The sequence below is a fragment of the Apostichopus japonicus genome, chromosome 17 (genome assembly GCF_037975245.1).
Source record: "Apostichopus japonicus isolate 1M-3 chromosome 17, ASM3797524v1, whole genome shotgun sequence".
In the NCBI taxonomy this organism is placed as follows: domain Eukaryota; kingdom Metazoa; phylum Echinodermata; class Holothuroidea; order Aspidochirotida; family Stichopodidae; genus Apostichopus; species Apostichopus japonicus.
Genome location: NC_092577.1, coordinates 13,760,646 through 13,782,692, shown reverse-complemented (window position 1 = coordinate 13,782,692; position 22,047 = coordinate 13,760,646). Strand labels below are relative to the sequence as shown.

Sequence of the window (22,047 nt, the reverse complement as noted above, 5' to 3'; positions counted from 1 at the left end):
TATAGCTTTAACAGAAAAAGAGTGAAATTTAACAAAGGGAAAAGCAACTTGTTTTGATGTAAAGAAGTTCTTGACACACTTCTTAGTTCTTGACACACTTCTTCTTGAAATTTCAAAATACCAAAATAAGATGTTACTTGTTTCTTCAATATATTAACCTAAAGAACTTTACTAACCAACACCAAGCTGAGCCAGAAAAATATCTGCCTTCCTTCTATGGCTATTAACAATATGTACGCAATTCTCCATGTATAACAAGCATATAAGTAGGATCAGCATATAAGTAGAATCACATGTATATTTTTGAGTTCTTTTTTATGAAGCTTTGATGAAAAATATCAATTTTTCATACACATGTTGCTTTTGTTTAAGCTACCTGCTTAAGTTGCATAGTTTGTGACATGTTTACACCGTTAATAAATCAACAATAGACATTCTCAAATTTTAAATCATCCTATTGTGTCAAAACCAGAACCCCAAAAAATAGTGGAAATATTTAAATGTTAACAGAATTAGATGGTTTCAGAAAGCATCAATTTCAGGAGAATGAATAGTGCTTTTCTGTTCAGAAGAATAGATCTTTTACATTTTGTTGCTAAATACCATTGATCATGTACATTTGTGTAACCATAAGTCAAGCTTATCGTTATTCCACAAGTCTATCTTTGTTTTTTTTTAAATTTGATGAAGCCAAGTGAAGCAGAACTAGTAAGAGAAGTTTTAAACAATTTCAACAGGAGCTAGTGTCCATACCACCCTGACACAAAGTTATGTACAAAACTTTGAAAAGTTGTACACTACTTGTAAGAACAAATAATCTCTTCTGTTTCAAGTAACACAACTTTCAGCTTGAAAATACATAAAAGATACAATTTAGACAAACAAAAAAGTAGAACACTGCACTCCTTCAATGGACTGCTATAAAGTTTGAGAACAGAATATTTATTATATTTCTACAAATGTGTAACAGACATAAATTGATATTAACTTTTATTATACTTCCGTAACCTATGACATACGCAAATAAGCTATTACTTGCAACCTTTAGGTGAGAGTGCATAAGGTTAGATACCGCCACAACAAGCAGCTACAAGTGATTAGATTTGGACATTTCCACTCCAATGATCATAAAGGAATACAATTTGTTATCTCTGTAAGTAATGGGTTTGGTCTAATGTAATGCTGTAAAATAGCAACTTTTTTATGGTATGCAAATGTTTGAATAGCTTGCTTGCATATTGTTACTTATAAACATTCTTAACATATTGAAAGAAGATAAAATATTTGATGCAAAAGACTGATAGCACAATATGACCAATGTATCGAAATATATCTATTCAGCATTTTTCACAAGAAATGAAACTTAAGTCTACAATATTAACTTGTGATATACTCTGAAACACTGATGCAAATTTTGAGGAGTATGTATTGGTTATATTTCAAATGGTATCAAAACAGACTATAACTTTAATACAGCTGTGTTTGAGAAATTGATCAGTCAGGGCACAAGTAAAAGCTCTAAAATGATTTCAGTGGTCTAACTGCTCTGCCAAAAATAGTAAAACAATGAAAACATGTCATCACAGTTGTACAGGCAGGTTTTATTGGATGGATACACAATCTTCACTTTAAAATTTCATATGTATATAAAAGGATATTCAAATGCACTGTTGTACTTAGCATTTACTTCCCATTGCAACTTTCCAAGAATGATAGGTGGTACTGGCTGATGTTTTAGAATGTTTTTCTCTTGTACCATTCGCAATCAAAAATGAAATGTATGGTATTCATTTGAAAGATAGCCATGGTAACTGCCTAGAATTTCTCATTGTTATGACATGGTTTGCAACATGGAGTCATATGATCAGTCAGACACTAACAGTTATAAATCTTTCACCACTTGACATACTTCAGAAGAAAGCAATTATAACTGTAACAATAGGCTAAGGCAAGCCTCACAAAGACACTCATTGATGATCCTCCCATGATTGCCGCGACCCATTGTAATGCACAGTGAAAAAGTTTCATAGTGAGTCACACTCACATGCACGCAAGGATCCCAGAGACATTACACAGGTATATTCCCAATTTAAACAACTCAGTTAGCACTAAAGACAACATTCATGTCACTATTGTGTAAAAAGGCTGTGATGAAAAGCTACATAAACTTCAGAATAGAATTTTATAATTCAAGTTCATGAGACTGGAAGGAGATATTAAAGTTTAATGGAGTTCTACAATGTACTTCAGATGGGCATTTTTGCAGACATTGTCGCTGGATGTTCTACATACATTACCAATCTAGTTTACTAGTGCTATATGTCATGTCTTTCACTGTTATAAGCCATAAATGCCATGTGGTCATGAAACCATGTGTAAATCCTCCTAATCTATGAAATGTCATTCATGAAATACCAGCATAGTGAACATGTCTTTTGTAGAAGAAATTTTGCAGTAAGTGGTGAAATCAAAGATTTGGGGAAAATAATTCACAGGCTAAATGTAATGTTTGTCTGCTGCATTGAACATTGTATGTATGACATCCAGCTCTCAGAAAGACACAGAGCAGAGATATCAGAATCAGAATCTAGATACCTATTAACCAGATTACTTCCAAGTGAACACTCTGTTTGAACCCTATTATATTTAGGAGTATTGCAATTGATTTTAGTGTCCGAAATAATGAAATGATTGAGGTTGTTTCAAGTACAATTTAAATTGTCCATAGTCAGAGATGAGCAACAAGGGGCATACAGTTAGGATGATAACACAATCTATATGCTACCCTATAGTACAAACAGTACACTACCTTTAAAGGGTATAATTAATGTTACCAGCAATCGACATTTGACGGCAAACTCTTTGCACAACCAGTATATATGAAAATGCCGCAATTTTTCCAAGAAGTACTTAACGTTGAAGACAATAAAATCATCAGAAATCATCTGTCAACCATTGTGGCAAGAAAATATTAATATCTGGTATTAGAATTAAAACTTAAGTCTGGATTGTTATTAAATATATATTGTTAGTCATAATTTGCAGAGGCCTACCTATTGTAAGATATTGATACTAATCTATATAGTTTTTGGTGTTTTCCCTGGGCAGTCCATGTATCTCCACATTTAATCTTCAATGCTAGGAACTGCAAATCCATTTGGATCAGTGGTATGCAAACAATAACAAATCCATTCAGCATTTTACTTGGCTATTTAACTTTTGAAATTGTCTCGAGGATTAAGTGTGAAGTAAATATATATGCATCTATTATATCTCACCGTACACTATCCCTTTTCTGTGAGCAATCTGAATTAACGAACCTAGATTGATCTTACACCACTGTGTTTTCAGCATATGGTCTATCATCTCGTATAGTTTAATAGAGGTTGCTGAAGATACAATGCACTCATTAAAAGGACCTATAATATATGTATGCTTGCACACTCGCAAGTAGGTCCAAAGAAATGTCTATTTATCTCCTCTCTAGTTTAAATGCGGTTTAAAATTTCAGGGTTATAGTTATACAGCATAACTCAGATGGTGTTTGAAAATGCATTAGTTTTTGTTCTAATTGATCAAACAGAAGCAAATAATAAGTGCATAGCGGCCAGTTTCATTAATCCTGTTGTGCGGTGATGATACAAGAGCATCAATGTGAGGCTTCCCTAATGATATTCCTAAATCATCATCATCATCCTCATAACCAGTGATACACCGTAATTTATGGCATAAGCTAATAATTATATTTAGTACAATGATGTATAACAATACTCACGACATGGAGCACAATTATCGTTTTCATCCAAGAAAGTTCCAGTTTCGCAGAAACATCCATCGACTGGACTAGTGTGACACTCTTCTAGATTTCCATGCTCCCAATCAGAGCAGGTACGGTAGGGGTCTTCCTCGGGACACACACACTCTCTGAAAATTTGACCGGGTGGGCATTCCCAAGCTAAACATACAAGAAGACAACAAAGAAACAATATTGAACAATACAGATTTACAATGTAAAGTAATAAGGATGGCTTCCTAGAGAGTATTGATTTAAGTTCTATTGTGATATGACTACATGTGTTATGGAATATATTTAGAAAATGGGACCTAGATACAGAAAAAATTTACAGGGTTTTTTGAGTGAACCCTCCATTTCCACATCAATAATACCGAAATTCCAATCGCTTTTAAAACATTAAAAGAACATACTTAGCCAATCATATGTGACTGTAATGCCCACATACCCCTACCTAGAGAAATGTGATACTTGTTTCCTTTTTTTTTTACCAAAAATGCAACAAACACTAACACTAGCCATGATTGTTGGGAAATGCAGTGAAGTTTTGAAGGTAAAACGTTGATACATCAATCTAAAATTCACAACTGTACATGTGACAATCCGTGTCTTGTAGATAGTGAGATGTATTGAAAAAGACATAATTGAAAAAAATTGAAAAATTCATATTAGTTTGGGCAGCTACTGTAGGCCTATTTCTGCTCAAATAATCTATAATAATGTAGCTCTATAAAAAGATGCATTGGCGCCAAAAGTAAAGCATTCAATCATGTTTTGACCAGTTCTAGAATTACAGAAATATTTATGGCAATTCTCCTCGTTTGTTAATCAGGAGAGGCTACAACATTTCCCTACATCACAGCATGGTTTTAAAAAGTAAACTGCAGGCATGTTCGACAAATAATAATGATAATAATAAATGAGACTTATATAGCGCCAAATCAGTAGACAAATGTCACTGCTCAAGGCACTTTACAGAGAAAGCAGAATAATTTTGCAAAAGAACAAATATCTTAAATCACTCACGACAGAATGTATCGTTTCTCCAGTCGACACAGACACCATGATAGCTGCATTCTTCCACATACTGTTCAAATCCCCAGCAGGTCATATTGCTTGAAATACATGTATCAGTCAAACAATTCTCAATGTAAGGGTTTGGGTCAACAAACTCCCAACATTCCTCAAAGATGGGTTGGAGTATGTTTGTGCACCACTCTCTTTGCCCCTCATCGGGCACACATGGCGGAGGTGCCTCTCCTCCACAACATCTGGCTTTATCTTCCGGGGGATGGATCCAATCGCAACATGTGTCATCGACTTCACAGGATGTGTCATTTACCCCGCAATTTCCTATCAGATGAAATCACAGCAATACAACACTGAGTACTAAGTAAAATTGCAACATTTGAGATGAAATGTTAAAAGTGAGACAAAGATAAATGATGGGTAGCTATCTAGTGTCTGTCAAAAATGAGTTAAAAGTCAGAATCCCAGCAAACAACTGAAGAACCATTGACCTTAGCTCTCATATCTCCAGATGTGCAGTGTATATGGGGGTTTGTTTTCTGACAATATGAAATTTTCAATATTTGTGAATTAGAAGAAATAAAGAAATGTGTGGACATGTAAACATTTTCTTTTGCTTAAACGGTATAATAATTACAAAAGTTCTCAATTTCAGTTTGAATAGTATCCATCCATGTTGGAATAAGTGAGTAGTACCAATGCAGATCTGAGAAGAGAACCAAGTTACCAACCATTCTTCAATGATCTCATATATGAGAAAGAAAACTAGTTGTTAAAACTAAAAGAAGGGTAACATTGATTATGACGCATGGTCACATCATTAGAATGTTTGATCACCTACTACAAGTCCAAACTTTTTTTAGGAATGTTATGATACAAGGTTTCAGAAAACAAAACAAAACTGCTTACCACAAAGGCCTTCTGTGTAACCCCTGAATTTTCCAGGAACAACCACTCTGAAATAATGGAAGTCAACAGGCACAAATCGGACCTCCAGTTCAATCGATGGAAAGTAAACAACGGTAAATAGGCCGCCACTGATGATACTAAAATCCTCTGCTTCTAAGGGAGGTATCTTCACCTTACCATCCACTCTGACATGGGGTTCCTGTAAAACAGACACATACATTAAACCATACACAGTTAAACCATCATACCTCTCAACCGTATGTAACATATACAGCCTGCACTGCGCTGTCACCAACAAAGACCTACAATCCATCAAATTTATCAAAAGGTATCTTATTTGGATATGCCCAGGAAGCCCACTACCAATATTATGAATAAAGCTTCCAATCCACACTTACAAATAAGGGAGAGGTGGTACTGGGGGAGGGGGGGACTGGGGGAGTAAAAGAATTTAGACCCTAGTGGCACCTTGAAAACACAGGTTTACAATATGAGAGCCACCAGACTTGACCATTCAGCTAGGATATCTCACAAACTGAGCAAGATTTCTATAAGCAAGAGTTTTTAGTGAATTTTTTTTTACTGATAATAGGGTTTTTGTCTCCTCTTTAATAGTTGTATATGTATTAGTTTCAGATTAGGTCCAAGTAATTGGGTATTAAAGGTAATACTTGGACCTTTTGTTTCTTACATCTGGGTAAAATGTCTCCTTAGCTACTTCATCAGTCAGTCGATTTAGCTCTTCCAGCTGTCAATCCAGGGTATGGTAACTCTTACCAATGAAAACCATAGCATACCACTCTTTTAAACTTCACAGATAATTGAATACAAGACTCTTTCCTGTAAATCATTTTACCCTACTGTTTTCATTCAAGGCAAACAAACATTCCAATTTACTTACATAATTCTCTGTGAAATTTGGTAGCATATAAATCCTATGTCCGAGAGCTTCTACAATCAACTCCTTTGGGCATGTTGTTCCAGGAAAGTCAACACAAGGAACGTTGTTGATATAAACCGAGTACAGTGGGGGGTTCTGGCTTGTGTCACGGGCCAATACATATGTACAATTTCCCTGGTGATCGAAATGATTTCCATTGAAGTCATAATAATGGGGATCACCATAGCCCATGCATTCACCTAAAAGTAAAATAAAATGGTTAGCTTCATATAATCCTAAATTGTTGAGATGTAACGTATATCTGCAGTAATATCTCCAGCTTTCAAGATCCTTATGGCATGTCTATAGTCAATAAAGATATCTTACCATTTGAAATCACAAGTTATACACTTTTGAAAATACTGCAGCTATAATTTATAGCTATTATTTATAGCTATTTTTTTTTTAATTTACAGCTATTATTTATAGTATGGCTCATCCAATCATCAAGCCAGTAGGAGGGTGGGAGCAGCTGTTTTCTTTTCTTTTTGCTTTTCCATTCCTTTTTCTTCTTTTCTTGTTGTCAATTCGAAGTTGCTAGCCAATGTTGAAAAGCAGATTATTCTATTGCATCGCTATTTTTGTCTGATTTCTTTGCTTATTCAGGAAACTTCCAGGGGCAGTAAATGAAAATTGGGGACCTTACTGAAGCAGTACCTATTCAATTGAACCATATCTTTGTGTTTTTTTTTTACTTTGATGATGTAACTTTCAAAGTTAAATATCAGGAAATATTCATTTCATATTTCGGCAAATGGTATGTAGACCTCCGACCGTGATGTTGATATGTTTATAGATGTGCCACTTGATAAAAATGCACCCTCTTTTAGATTGTCACATAACTGTTTTTGGAAAAAAATTGTTAATGAGGTGCAACTTACTAGAAGACAATTAAAACAGGTTCAACAAAAGTCTCAAAGAACAAGTCTGATCTCTGATAGCAGTAAATTGTATAGTAATTTGGCAACACAGATAAAATATAAGATTATACTTCCTTTAATCATGCCCTCCATAAATGGCTTCTTTGATACCAGCAGCAAATCATTGTACTTCCTACCATGTAGTTTCTTATGTAAGATACCATACCTCTTACCTCAACTTATGAACTTAAAAAATTGTATTTGTTAACACCTACAGCAGCTATCATTCAAAGGCCTCATACTACAAATACGTACAAAGATTTCTTACTGCATAACAATAAGCTACAGTATAAGAGATAACTTTCACACTGTTTCCTATGTACTCTTGTAGGAAATAAAACTAATATGGTTAAGTACAGTAAGACTGTGGTATGCACAAAGCTAGTATGAAATATACAGAAAAGTGCCTAACCTAAAAATATACAGTAGGGAAGAGGTTAATCTAAAATGGTTAGTACAACTGCGGTATGAGAGAAGCTAACATGACATGTATCTATAAAATGGAAGCCTATCAAACTGTATATAAATGCAAATAGTAACTAAGGTGATAGCAAACTGCTTGGTAAGGAATGTATTCAAATAACTTTCAAAAGCAAATTGACACTTTTGAGGCAAAGCTTTGAGCTAAGTTAGCACGCATTCCTTCATTCTCTCCTGTACAAAGATAACTTATCAATGTCAATGACAGACAAGTAAACCATCTCATATTTATATCAGAAATTGTGAGTTTCTCCTCCTTTGTTATCAAATTCCTTTCGGTTTTAAGATGCATTAAGTACATTCCAATAATCGTTTTTCTTTTATCTAAACTATTTTATTAATGTGTTTCTGGATATTTGTACAAAATTCAAAGTGGAACAGATTCCGATGTTTCTCGGCTAATTTGCATTCATGGACGTACAGAAAGAGACAATTTGGATGTAATTCATGTTTGATTACCATTCAATGAAAATCATTTTTATTTTGTTATGTTTTAGGTAATCAGTCATCATATTTTCCACTACAAAGCTAGCAAAAAAAGAAATAGCCGACATTTGATGGAATGTACCGTGCAGGAAAACAAAATATTGTACCCTTAGTAAAAGGGACGGTTGGAATTTTTAAATTAAAGTGAAAGATAATTTTGATTAGGTTGTTTAATCGGTTTCTAAAGGGTTTATTGCTCTTTTGGATTTGATTGCAAACCTGTTGAAAGCAGCTTGCTAAAGCACCTTAAATCATATATATGCATATAGGTTTCTTATGAAGCAGTATGGTAAAGGAATAATGGAGGAAGGATGAAGACATACTTACAGTCATATTCATGAGATGGGCTTGAAGGTGGTGACGAGTTTCTACAATTCTGCAATTGGTGGCACGTGTAAACATGTTGACCATAAAGGCAGTCGTAGCAGTGGTATGAAAGTATCTAACAGCCACGAGGTAGGTAAATATTGTGAAGCGATATGTCCCTCATTGTAGGCAGCGGCATAGCCTCGAGGATGATTGCAAACCATATATGACTACAAACTTTGGCTACTCAACCCCCGCACTAACACACACACATCATCAACATACCACAGACACATATCAACGTTACCAACAGATTTGTTTTTATCCAACTACACCAGACCAAGTATACTATTTGCAATCATACGATAGTTATATTCTACTCATGTGGTATAGCTTCTATTCGAGAAACCTTCATATCAAAAATTGCCATCAGGTCTAAATTGCAACAATTTTCTTTCTTTCTTTTGTTCCCCTTTTTTTGGCCTAATTTGTGACATGTTTCTCAAGATATAGAGTTTCTTTCTTTATGATTTCTTGACACCCTCTCTTCCTTCATAAATAAACTCTGATACTTTTTCTTTTCTTCAAATATTTTAATCTCTTGGGCAGTATGTCACAGATCAAAACACCACTTATGCATCTAGATAAGTCTGCAATGAGTTGAAATGCTGTCAGGATTTGAGCAAGAGCAGCTTGGAGCAGCTTGGAGCAGCCTGCTCATATGCTGGGAAAAGCATGTACATACATTGAGAACACAAAAATGATACATCAATATGTGTTTCATAGCTCAGAGAGAAGTTACCTAATAGCTTATTGGATATAAAGCTATACATAGTTTTTGAGAAATGAAGTTTGTGAAAGTTGCAGTTTAGGGTAGGCAGAGTCACTATCTTACATCACTTTATGTCAGCAAACCCTGCACACCTATTTTAGGAAATATGCAAAGTCATCGTTTGTGAATTTTAGAAAAGGAATAAAGGCTGTTTTAAGTATGCTGTGTTGTAACAGCTGGGTTTGGCCCTAAATTGTCACACAAGAAATAAAAGGGGCAATTATGGATTTTAGACCAAGCTAGACTCAATTCTGTTTTACTGGTACAGTATATGGTCATTCTCAAAAAAGTCTAAACATACCAACCATCCTTTTCTTATGGACATATTGAGATAACAAGGCAAAACTATTATATCAATGCATGTTTTATTAGCTTTGAGGGCAGCTATCTAGGAGCTGAGTGAATTTAAACTTACTGAAAATATTCTCATAGCATCTAAAAGTTGCTTCAATATGTGCTTTTCTTGATTTAGTGAAAGCTAGCAATAGTTTTCTGAGAAATGTCGTGTGACACCAAGGGACTTTCAATACTAAGAAATTCTCCAACATAAGCCAAAATCTGAGTATTCTTAAAGATGCTCACACAAACCTCTTCTGTGGTGTGTCAATGATTTTGAGTAACTCTACACTCATTGGAATCATTATTTTTAAAATGTGAGGCTATGTCAAATGTGATTGGTGGAGCAGAGAGGAGCACCATAGAGCAGCTAATTCAGAACAAGGTTGGTAAAGGAAGTGAACTTTCTCGGGCTACACCAGGAAGATCTGGCACTAGCTTTAGGACAAACTGCTTGAACTTTGCAGGGACATATTTCTCTTAATTACAACTTGTGTCATTATTTTGTAAGGTTTTACTGAAATAGGAAGTTCTTATAGACTGTTTCAAATATGATATTATCCTGTCTAGCTTACAGCTTCTAGAAACTAAAAAGAACTAACTTGCTACAAAGGCACTTTTTCTTCCCTGCTTATGTAAGACAAGCTATGGAATGATTTCACTTCTACAAAGAAGAGACATGATTTGTATGTTTACTGCATATCAGCACAGTCAACATCACATTGTTTTTGCAACAAAGCAAGTTACTTTTTCCTCCTCAAAAAGAAACAAATTTATAAACTGTGCAGCCATACGGACAAACAGAGACATATGACATCTAGTGCCATCTGCTAAGAAAAGAGATTGACCTGTCTGATGACAACAGAAGGTCAGCGGTTCAGTTTAGAATAGATACATTGTAAAAACTTTGGAAGGACTCAAGAAAAACATGATTCATTAAATTAAAAGAGAGAAAGTTTTAATTTTTGTTTAACTGTAGGTGTAGCATCCGTTCCACTGTAAAAACTATATTGATGATATCTCATGATCAATCTAATACTCTTTCTACATGCATGGACACCACAGTTGAGCCATTAGGTGCAAGTGTTTGCAGTTTGTTATCAAGAACCTGGGGTGCAGGATTGTTATAAAGTGAACAATTCGAAATATAAACTTATAACTATATATTATAACTATATATAACTATTATAAACGAGGCATGCAAAGTGATATAGATATTAGCTGCACTGTATACAAATAACATGAGATATAACATAATCTAATGTGATAAATAATCCAGAGAGACTAATGGAATAACTCTCATCAATGGTGTGGGGACTGGCAATAATTTGAGAAAAAAAATGAGATTATCATATCGACTAAATGTTATAATTAATACTACAGAGTATATCTGTCATGAAAAATGGGATTGATGTTGAATCGTACAAAATGTGACATTCAAAACACAGATCTGTTGAAAGCTGATGAATTGACCAAAAATTCTCTGTAACGAAGGTCAGGATTGTTTCGATAGTTCTATCCATGACAAAAAACCAACGGCATGATCACACAAACAAACAAAAAATTGGAAACTTGTGAAGGAATAACTGATATATCAGACCATAGTTGATCCCCCCCCCCCTCCCCACCACCCCTTTTTGGAGATTTGAATTATTGGCTTTAACTAATAAGTCAAAATTGTGAGTAGCTATTATCGGAGTCATAAACAGTTATTTGTGCCTTATAAGTTATCTACTTTTCACTAAATTATATATTAATAAATATTTGTGTACTTACATGGAGGTGATGGAGCTATAAAAAGGGGAAAAAGGGGAAAAAGGGGAAAAAGGGGAAAAAGAGAAGAATGCAGAAGAAAATTGAGTGGAGAAACATTAAGAACAACAAAGCATCAGGAATAAGAAACAGAAAATATCACTTAACCCCCCCTTTGAAGGGTTGATAAAATCTTACAAACCTTTAAACAAATCAATTAATGTGAATTCAAGTTTACTTAATCTAGCTGCCTCAAGGAATACAATATGTTTGTTTGAAATGTCCATATTCTTATGACAGCACATACTGTACTGTACTGCATCTATCAAGTACCATTTTACACTGTGGTTAGTATTCCAATCCTCTTTACTGATTGAATTAATCACAAATTTGCATATATATATATACAGGGGTGTGCCCAGGATTTCCTGAGTGCCAGGTATACTGATCGCCATCCTGGGGGAAGGGTCTAAGAGGTAGGAGTTGTTCCCCTCCCCTTTGAGACATTTTTTCGATTTTTGAAGGTGCTCAGATGCCAAATGCTGGCACTTGTGTAGCTTTTTAAGCACATACACTAGTTTTGCTAACAATTAACATTTATAAATTTTGTTTGTAAAATATATTGTTAGGAATGTCGGGATGTTAGATTAAAATAGTGCTGGGCGGGATTCACGATTTTCAGGACAGTGCTGGGCGGTAATTTTTAGTGCTGGGCGGGCCGCCCTGTGCTGCCCAGCGGGGCACATCCCTGTATATATCAGTTGACCTTAACACAGAATTCATATTAAGCACAGGTCCAACAACGTTTTGGTTAATAGCATCCGAACAAGCTGTCTTCTGTTAACAAGACATAATTTCTTTTGCTGATATTCGCAACTGCAATTTATGTTACTTATCACCTTGTTTCACTAAATATGAAAAGTTCTAAGGCTAAAATAGTGACTGCATCTGTGCAAATGATTCTACATACTAAAGAATGTAACAGCAGTCATCATTACCAATGGTTATAAGTTCAGCCCACTATTAGAAATTCAGAATACAATCATAAAATATGTTTTAAATTTCCTTCAAAATAATAAAATGGTGACCTTCTGAGGAAAATACTGGTGCATGTGTGAAAAAAATGAATTTGTGCAAGTGCATCACTTTTTTTTTACAATGCAAAGTAAACACCACCAGTGTCATTAGTCATTTGCAAAAATATCATGCATAACATCACCAAATGCTTGCAATTTTGTTTTTTTAATTTATCTCAATTGCTTGACAACCACGTTACCAACAAACTTGGCTACATGCAACATAATATTTCTCTCGTGTTTAAACATTTTATTTTTTAGAAAGAAGAAGCTGTTGCTAAATGCTAAACCATAAATTTCAAGGAATTTATGGAGTTATCATAACATGACTTCCTAAATAGAAAAGTAAACAAAAAGAAACAGTAAATGAAATTTCTTGACAATTGCTTTCACAGACTGACAGAAGATAAGAACACATGTATGTATGTATTTTAGATCCTCCTGCAAGCAGGAACTTGCGAAGAAGACATCATTGGCTTATCAAAGCACATGCAAAACATATGATATACTGTATCTGCACGTTATCAAGAGCTGCTGAATTTTGGCTATTGAGATTAGGAAATAGTTTACATTGAAAGACCTCGTAAGTAATGCAGTATCTTCTCTTGGATGGGATGGATGAAGTGAATGTCACATTTATGTAGGGAAAGGTAAACACCATTGTCTACAGTTCAAAAGAATTTCACCAAAGCAAAAGTTTCATGGTGAAACTTACTAGTAGTTAATTCAGTAAATATGGGAGGAGTTGGAGTTGTTGGTGCAGTAGTTTCCTTGGGAGTTCCTCCACTCACAATGGTGGTTGGTCCTGTGGTAGAGGCACCTGTGGTTACTGTTGAAGATGGACCCGAGGTAGTGGTTTCAGGTGGACCTGTAGAGGTTACCTCTGATGTAACCTTTGTGCCAGTTGTTGAGGGAACTGGAGTAGTGACTAAAGCAATTGACAACAAAATTACAAAAAAGTTCAAAAGGACGGGTCAAAAACTTTGGACCATTCCATTCACACATATTCGGTACGAAACAATTGTCGAACTCTTATGCAGTACTGACGATGTATCAACGACATGCAATAATTCAATAATGACAATGAAATTTTTTGTCACATATGCATGCAAAACAGTACAAACCAATTAAAAAGGCAAACATTTGGATGGATGGATCATGAATAATGCCAGCTGAATTTGGAAAAATAATTGATAATTCATTACCTCTTTTTTTTGCTTTATTAACATATAAAGCTCAACAAAATACAAGATCATAATGTATTTACGACAAAAATATGAGGCAGTCATTTTATACGTTAAAATTGCATATGTGAGCTTCATGTGTCACATAACTGTTATTCCCGCATGTATCCACTTTCTGAAAATCTGAAAACCTAAAAAAAAAACAATCATAATACTCATAATTGACATAAACAAACTATCACTATAAAACAAAACAAAAACTTGCCACTCTCTTGACTAAAATCCATTAAATATCCTGTTTTTATAGTAAAGATAGTAGTTACTAAGAAAGTTGCATTAAATATTATATTTCTACTACAAAATAACCCATGTCTCATCTGATCCACGGCAAACTGAAAAGAGACACAAACAGTAAACCCAGTATTTGTCAAGCAAGTTTTACTTTTCTCTTACATATAATTATACAAATTTTAATAGTTTAAAAAACATATTAAAAATATTTCCATTCTGTATATATTCAAAAGAAAAATTTCAAAAATAAAGTCTTATTCACAAATCTGTTAATCTGTTGCAAATTACTTTTGTCTTTCAAAATTCAGTTTAGTGCATACCCTGTGAGCTGATTTAGACTGCAAGGCTGTAAATTTATATTTACTACTTAAATCATGAACTTCCTTTGCAACATAAACACATGTGACGTTTAGGGTGAAAGGTAGTTGATGTAGGCTTCTATAACTTAATACTCTACCCCAAATATGTTCTTTCATCTTCTTAGAACCAACAGAGCACCCTCCAATTACATTCAATTACATTTGTCCTTGAAAAATGTGTCATGCATTTTGAACATATGAGGCCATATACAGTAAGTAGCATTGAGTTTGGTAATTGCATCTGCTCAGGTACTGATCTAAGGGTCTGTGTATTAGACTATATATGCCAGTCACTTTACTTGATGAGCCTCAGATGCTTAAATGGTGACTAGAACTCACAAATGAAAGTGTTGTGGAAACAAGCTAGACTGATTGCAGTTTTCTTATTGTACACACCAAATTTAATATAGCATTTGAGCGTTGTTTTTGCATTTGTTCAACATTTATATTAAACAAACCTAACAAAATCATTACAATTGATCAAGCAAAGAATCTCATACATTTTAGCCACAAATGAAAAAAACTTATCAATGAGTTTGATTCACTGGTCGATATAGACACTTTCTTACTTTAGAATTAGTCACAAACATACAGACAAGATTGCAAAGATATCCCATCTCCTTTGTCTTTTTACTTCATTTTTTAAAGGGTGTGAAGACTCGCTCAAAAAGAAACGTTTGTCGGTAATCTGACCTAGTTTCGAATGAGGTGTAACAGAGGTGTTAGACACCACCATCGATCCCAGAAAATACGCACACAGCTTGCTACCTTTGGTTATAAGACACTAGTGTACAGTCAGTACATACAGCTGCGGTCAATACCCACAACACAGTGTACAAACGATACAGCGATGGACATCTCAGGTCCAGCTAAAGATAGCAAAGGGATCACGTTTCATTACAGTCTGCATTATGTAGCGACAAGCACTTGCAAGCAATGGAAAGTTAATTTTTTCAGAGCGTGGCACACGGTTTGGGCGAGTCTTCAATGCCTTTAATGAAACTGAACATTTGATGCTTCATTGTGACTCAATGAGAACTTAAAAAGTTGCTTTAGGAAAGCATTTTGTATTAACTTTGATATTAAATTTTTGTTACATAGTATTTAAAGATTTAATGGGTACTTAAAACAGTTTGTCAAGAGCTATTTTCAAAATTAAAGAGTTTACCTAAATTATGGCAAGAAATTGTTTAACACATTGTCTCCTATTACTTTCAATCCAAAAAAAACTTCATCAATCTATTGTTGTAAGCCTTATAATGCATCACTAAAGGGCTCATTTTATTGAGACTCGAACCTTGTAACAATATAATTGGTGTGACTTACAGCATGGGACACACTCCCCATTTTCATCTTCTCTGGTACCCGGAGGGCAATAGCAACCCTCCACTGGATCTAGGTCACAGTTTTCTTTGCCACCATGATACCAATCTTCGTAACAGGTAGCATCACCATCAAGGTTATCTGGACAGACGCATTCTCTAAATTCTTTGCCTTCAGGACATTCTTCATCTAAAAGGGGTGTACACACAAAAAGTGATGTAAATAATATACATCTCACAAACAAAAACATCTCCAAAAACATAATGACATTAAAACATAAACTTAATAAGATAGATTGCCCTGTGTTCAATTAGATTTTACTGACACAATGAACAAAATAGATCACAAAATGATTTGAACCTTGAGCCTATCCTCCCCACACCTAACCCTACAAATGAAAAGTCGCTTCTAACTTATGATCCATTCAAAACATGGTTTTTCACAGATTTCTGTGACAAGAGCTTCATCTTACAAAACAATACTCAGCCATACTTTTCTCTCAAAAACTGAACAATAACAAAGAAAACTCTGATAACATTTCAGTATAGTTGTATTGGTCTTGAACAAATGTGCTGAAAAAGGCCACCAAACCATTGACCAGTGTAAACAGAGATTTTAATATGTCATTACATGTTATGGCAAAAAAGGTGATGTCCTTCACACATGGAGCGAAGTGGTCAATGACAGATCAAGCTGGCGTCAGAATCTTTGGCACTGCTGTCGAGATGGATCAGTACAGGAGGGAGGAAAACGTCAAGAAGAGACAGAGACGTCACCAGTTAAGCTAATTTTTGTTGTAATTGTGTTTTTTGTTTATTGTATACTGTTCTCATTTTCATTTTCATTCTTTGGTATGTTGCCCGTTTCGGGACATTGGCGTATATATATATATTACATGATAAAACATGGCAAAACTTACGGCAAAAGGTATCATTCCTCCATTCCAGGCAGATCCCATGGGAAGTACACTGCATGGCATAAGCTTCTAAGGACCAACAACTTTCCGTCTGATTGGAAGCACATATGTCCGTGGTGCATGTGTCGTAAAAGTCACAAGGGTCCACTTTATCCCAGCAGGGCTCAAAGATCGGTAAGAAGAGATTGTCACACCAATCCGGTGGTCCACATGGTGTAGTCACCGTGTCATTGTGACACTTTTCAGGGTCATTTGGGTACAGGTACTTTTCGCAGCAGCTGCTGTCTTCTTGGCAATTGGTTTCGTTTAAGCCACACCATCCTGTGCAAAAAATGTTATACATGGTACTGATTGTGTCAGGCTTATCACACGCAGAAACACACAACATTTTTCACTCTGCCATGTATCAAAATTGACAGTTATCATGCATTTGACATGCTTTAAGCGCAAATGAAAACTTGGAATTTACATGTGAGATTTATTGAAGCAAGTCAATACCATTAGCCAAAAATAACCCAGCCTGTATCATGTGTTCCAGGTTTTCATTGTGGAAAACCTGCCATTATCCCTAAAGATCCTACAAGTTTACCAATGCATTACTGCTTGGTACTTTGACATGAATTGAAACAAATGTGCCAGTTTTCTCCCTTTGTCACATTCGTCGCAGGGTTTTTCCTACAAACAAGCGTAGAAACCGCAGAACAAAGACATTGAAAAGCCTTTGGAAAGAGATCTAATGTGTGAACTAGCTCTTTTGTGTGACAGGATATTATTGTTGGTACTGATTGTGTCAGGCTTGCCACACGCAGAAACACACAACATTTTTCACTCCGCCATGTATCAAATTGACAGTAATCACCCATTCACATGCTTTAAGCGCTCATGAAAACTTGGAATTTACATGTGAGATTTAATGTGATTTGGATCACCAGGAAAATGATTTGATTCAACATCAAACAAAAATGCCAAAGTGAACAGCTTTTGTGTCTACAAAGTCATTTTGCGAATATTAAATAAGGATAAATTTTAACATAAATCTAGTAATCAAATAACTAAAAACAAAGCTTCACAGATCAATCTGGTTAAACTTTATGCCAACAATTATGCCCATCTAGCTTGAAATAGTACAAATGCTGTTAACTTTATATAGGTGGTTCATCACCTCAGCTTCTTCTAAACCCCTTTAAACCTCCCTTTCAAACAAATAACTAAAATGTCTAGTTATCCTTTCAAAGTTAATAACATCACTGCATCCCCTCTCCTCCCCCATCAACCTTCCTCCATTGTCACATTGCTGATTGAAGTTAAAAAAAAGTTGAAGGTTTACAGTCTTGTATGAGGCTAATGCCTCCTCACACGACTTTACAACATAACCCCTGGTCATTGGTAACTTGTCACACCCACACACCAAAGTGTGCACAATTCAATCCATCTCTCCTGGGGCACCACAGTGCACCACAACCACGTGTCCCCCGGAGGACTTCCCATAGGGTGCAGCCACAAACCGGCGCACGCAACTATATTTACAAGTTACCTCGCAGGTCCCCATTTATTCACCTGGGTGAAGAGAGGCAATGGAGATAAAGCACCTTGCCCAAGGACACAACGCAATGATCTGGCCAGGGCTCGAACCTGTAATCCTTAGATCACAAGTCCACTGCCTTAACCACTTGACCACAACGCCCTCCTACTATTCTATTTCTACTATTTCACCATCCATTGCACTTTAGCAGAGTTTGTTAAACACATCACCAATTTCAACAGCTCATCCTAGGATGTCATTTACCCCGTGCACTCTGATAGCTTAGTCAGGAGAGGCCATCTACCCAAAGATGTTAAAGCTAGGATAGCCATTTATATAAGCTAAAGGTACTAGGAATATATTTAAGATGTACAGTACTTTGCCAGAGCTACATAAATACTTACCACAGAGACCATCAGTATTATTGTAGTATACAGCTAATGGTACCACCACTCTAAAATAATTGTAACCTTGAGGAAAGAATCGAACTTCCAGTCCAATATCTGGCACCACCAGTACCATGAATATACCACTAGCAAATATGGTAAAGTCATCATCCTGGTATGGAGGTGTTACAAGTTGACCGTCGATGGCTGCTTGTGGTCTCTGAAAAGGAAGACAAACAAACACAAGAAACATTGAAAGTGTCACTAAGCACTGAGAGAAGGAGAATGTCCCATTTAAGATGTCTTTGATGAATAGGCCATATAGATAACTCTATTAATAGAAATACAAAATTGTCCTACATTAAATGCAGGGAACCAACTATTTTGCCAAAAATACCATATCATCAAATGAACTGACATTTGAAGAAGCATACAGCTAAGAGTAAGGCACCATATCAATAGCACAAGCTGCTGCAGCAGCATGCAGTAGCATCCTACTGTTAACAAAATTGATAGATTTTAAAATGCAGCCATTGTTTTAGTCTAGATGGTGATATCTCATAATTGAAACACATGCCGACTTATCAAACAGCATTTCAAGAACTATATTCACAAGCTGTTCTACTATCTTAGCTCATTTTACAGTTAACGAATAATCTGCCAATATATTGTATGTATGTACTTTGTTAACTCTACAGACTGTAGACCAACAATGAAGTCTGTAATGCAGTAGAAAGAAGCGAAAGCATTCTCCAACTTACCAAAAGTGTGACTGTCTGAGTACCGTAGCTTATAGTCTCCCACAAAATCTCTTTGTTTACAGTGAATTATTATAAGTGGATGTATTAATTAGGCACAATAATGCACACAGGTTCAATTTTACATAATTTAATAATGAAAATAATTTCCACTGTATTAACATTCTCTAGCCTTGATACGGATTTGTTTTATGGCGAGTAAAAAAAGAAGAAAAGTTCCAAAGTAGTTAATTAAATATTGCTATATTCATCTGGAACAGTACCAGATAAAGCATTGATCTTTTCTGTGAATTATGGAATTGAACTGCTGTGCTTTCATGAATCAAGTCAGATGCATTAATTATATTTTCTTCACTTCATTACCTCTGCTCTAGATAGAAAATTTCATTTAATTACTTGGAATTTTATTTATCACTTTTTTACTTTTGCCATAACAATCTGGGTATACGCTAGAAAATGTTATATAAGCAAGTGCTTTCGTTATTCTAATTTTGTTTTTCTATGGACTCAAAGTATATTGTTTTTTCCCTCTTCGAAACTATGAAACCAAAGCAAATATACTGTGGATGAATATTAACTTACGAAAATGTCGGTGAGATTTCCAAAGAGCTGTATCCTGTGTTCCATAGTTTCAACAATCAGTTGCTGAGGACAACTAGTGGTTGGATATGCTTCACACGGTATATTGTCAATTAAAACCATATACAATGGAGGGTCCTGGCTGAGATCCCTACTGAGTATGTATGTCCCAACGCCTTGGTTATCAAAGTGTTGACCAGCGAAGTCAAAGTAATGAGGGTCACCATAGCCGTAACACTCACCTGTGCGGATAAACCAGAAAATATGGTATGAGTTTTTTGTTTCCTCATAGAAATCATAGCTGATTGTTATCGTCCTAAAGTTCTATAAATAGGATATGATGGAATTTAACAGATATTGCCTACTTGAAGCTTTCGGCAAACCAATCTTTGTCTTATAGCTTATTATCATTACTAGCTTATTATTAATGAGCTTAATATTAATAGCTTATTATTAATTAAATAATCATTAAGAAACTTGACTGAACATGTCTTTCAGAAGTGTAAATTCGAAAAAACAAAACCTACTAGTTGATAGACACAATGTCATTTTTATACAAAGGTCAATAGTATCGTCCACAAATGTTAGTGAGTCTAAAAAAATATTAAACCTTATATTCTGGACATTCTGGACTCTCTCAATTTTCCATACAGATCAACGAGTGTTTAATTACACCACAGTGAGGAAGAATAATTGGAATGGTTTGGAAGTTTGAACATGAGTGTCCATTACTTCAATTTCTTGCATATTTGGGGGGGGGGGGGTATTGTTGATCTTGAAAACTACTTTAATATTGAATAATGCCAAACTAAGAAAGATAAATTAATATACTTAGATTCCTCCTAAAATAAGTATTAGAACAAGCCAGAAAAATATCAGCATCATTATGTCCACATCTAGTATCATCTATGCTGTTATCAAGTGCACTTTGGCTGTAAGCATATTTTAACCATATATGATGGTCACATTTCAATGCCTTCAATTAAAATCCATGACATGTCATTACAATACAGAATTCTAAACAATTAACATTGTATTTAACCAAAAGAGGATATTTCGAGTCAGGTTATTACTGATTGTAACATATTATAGGCCTAAATTGGGTTATCCTATCTTAAGCCTATACTAATTTGTAAGCCTATAACTAGTGCAAGCAGCTGGTTAAGATTTTCTCATGTTACACCCCACAATCACACAAGCTGGAGATGTTAACATAGTTGTAAAACTGTCACTTTATTTGAAGTCTCTCAGTGAGAGACAAATCCCACTATTTGTTCTGCAAATTGCCACTGTGCCCATATGTACAGGTACAAATGCTGCGATCCCTTATTACCTTAGAGACTACAACCCTTTGACTTTTACTCAATCCAAGGCTTGGACAGTAGATTTGTTTTGTAAACAGATTGTAGTCTGTACATCATGATCAAGAGAGCAATCCCGAAAAGTGCTGGGTACTCGAAAATTTAGTTACATGGTAACCACAGATTAAATCTGAAAATCTGGACATCTATATTTGTATTGCTTCATTGCCTTTGGAACATATAACAGCAAACAGGGAAACTGTACCAACTGAGCCATTTTGAAAACAAACTTAAGTTGAAATTCCTGTTTATCTTCCTTTTCAAAAAACATTGTCAAGCCCTCAGATAATCTTTAGAGTGCTCCTTTGCAGATCTTGGGCAGCAGGCAATATTTTGTAGTATGTAACTGTATGGTTAGTCTACTCACTAGCTGACAGAGCTAGACAGAATATTTTAAAGTATTTGGTCATAAATTATACTTTTTGCACTGGTTATGATTAAAGTGACTCTGATTGCAAAGTGATAAATGGTATAAACATGATACAACTCTCCCAGCTGCTATTATAAAT

The 22,047-nt window shown here is 35.2% G+C and overlaps 2 protein-coding genes across 2 annotated transcripts; both read right to left on the bottom strand.

Moving 5' to 3' along the window:
• Positions 1 to 11: 11 nt before the first annotated feature.
• LOC139984636 (intestinal mucin-like protein) lies at positions 12 to 11,734 on the bottom strand. Its single transcript, XM_071998607.1, has 5 exons — positions 8,885 to 11,734; positions 6,633 to 6,871; positions 5,732 to 5,930; positions 4,820 to 5,146; positions 12 to 3,955 (listed from the first exon to the last, which is right to left on the bottom strand). Exons 2-5 carry the CDS (start codon positions 6,861 to 6,863, stop codon positions 3,747 to 3,749), a joined length of 966 nt encoding a protein of 321 aa, XP_071854708.1. The 5' UTR covers positions 6,864 to 6,871; positions 8,885 to 11,734; the 3' UTR covers positions 12 to 3,746.
• LOC139984575 (intestinal mucin-like protein) lies at positions 9,535 to 21,755 on the bottom strand. Its single transcript, XM_071998516.1, has 8 exons — positions 21,731 to 21,755; positions 20,181 to 20,419; positions 18,859 to 19,060; positions 16,936 to 17,253; positions 16,020 to 16,205; positions 13,575 to 13,787; positions 11,808 to 11,822; positions 9,535 to 9,587 (listed from the first exon to the last, which is right to left on the bottom strand). The coding sequence occupies exons 1-8, from the start codon at positions 21,753 to 21,755 to the stop codon at positions 9,535 to 9,537; spliced, it is 1,251 nt and encodes a 416-aa protein (XP_071854617.1).
• Positions 21,756 to 22,047: the final 292 nt, after the last annotated feature.

Coding starts and splice junctions, on each gene's coding strand:
- LOC139984636 (XM_071998607.1), bottom strand. CDS start 6,863: ATGGGCTATGGTGATCCCCATTATTATGACTTCAATGGAAATCATTTC. Junction 5,147..5,731: donor TTACACAGAAGGCCTTTGTG/GTAAGCAGTTTT, acceptor TTCATCTGATAG/GAAATTGCGGGGTAAATGAC. Junction 3,956..4,819: donor GAGAAACGATACATTCTGTC/GTGAGTGATTTA, acceptor TTGTATGTTTAG/CTTGGGAATGCCCACCCGGT.
- LOC139984575 (XM_071998516.1), bottom strand. CDS start 21,755: ATGGCTCAGTTGGTACAGTTTCCCT. Junction 17,254..18,858: donor TAATACTGATGGTCTCTGTG/GTAAGTATTTAT, acceptor TTTTTTGCACAG/GATGGTGTGGCTTAAACGAA. Junction 16,206..16,935: donor GAGGAATGATACCTTTTGCC/GTAAGTTTTGCC, acceptor CACCCCTTTTAG/ATGAAGAATGTCCTGAAGGC.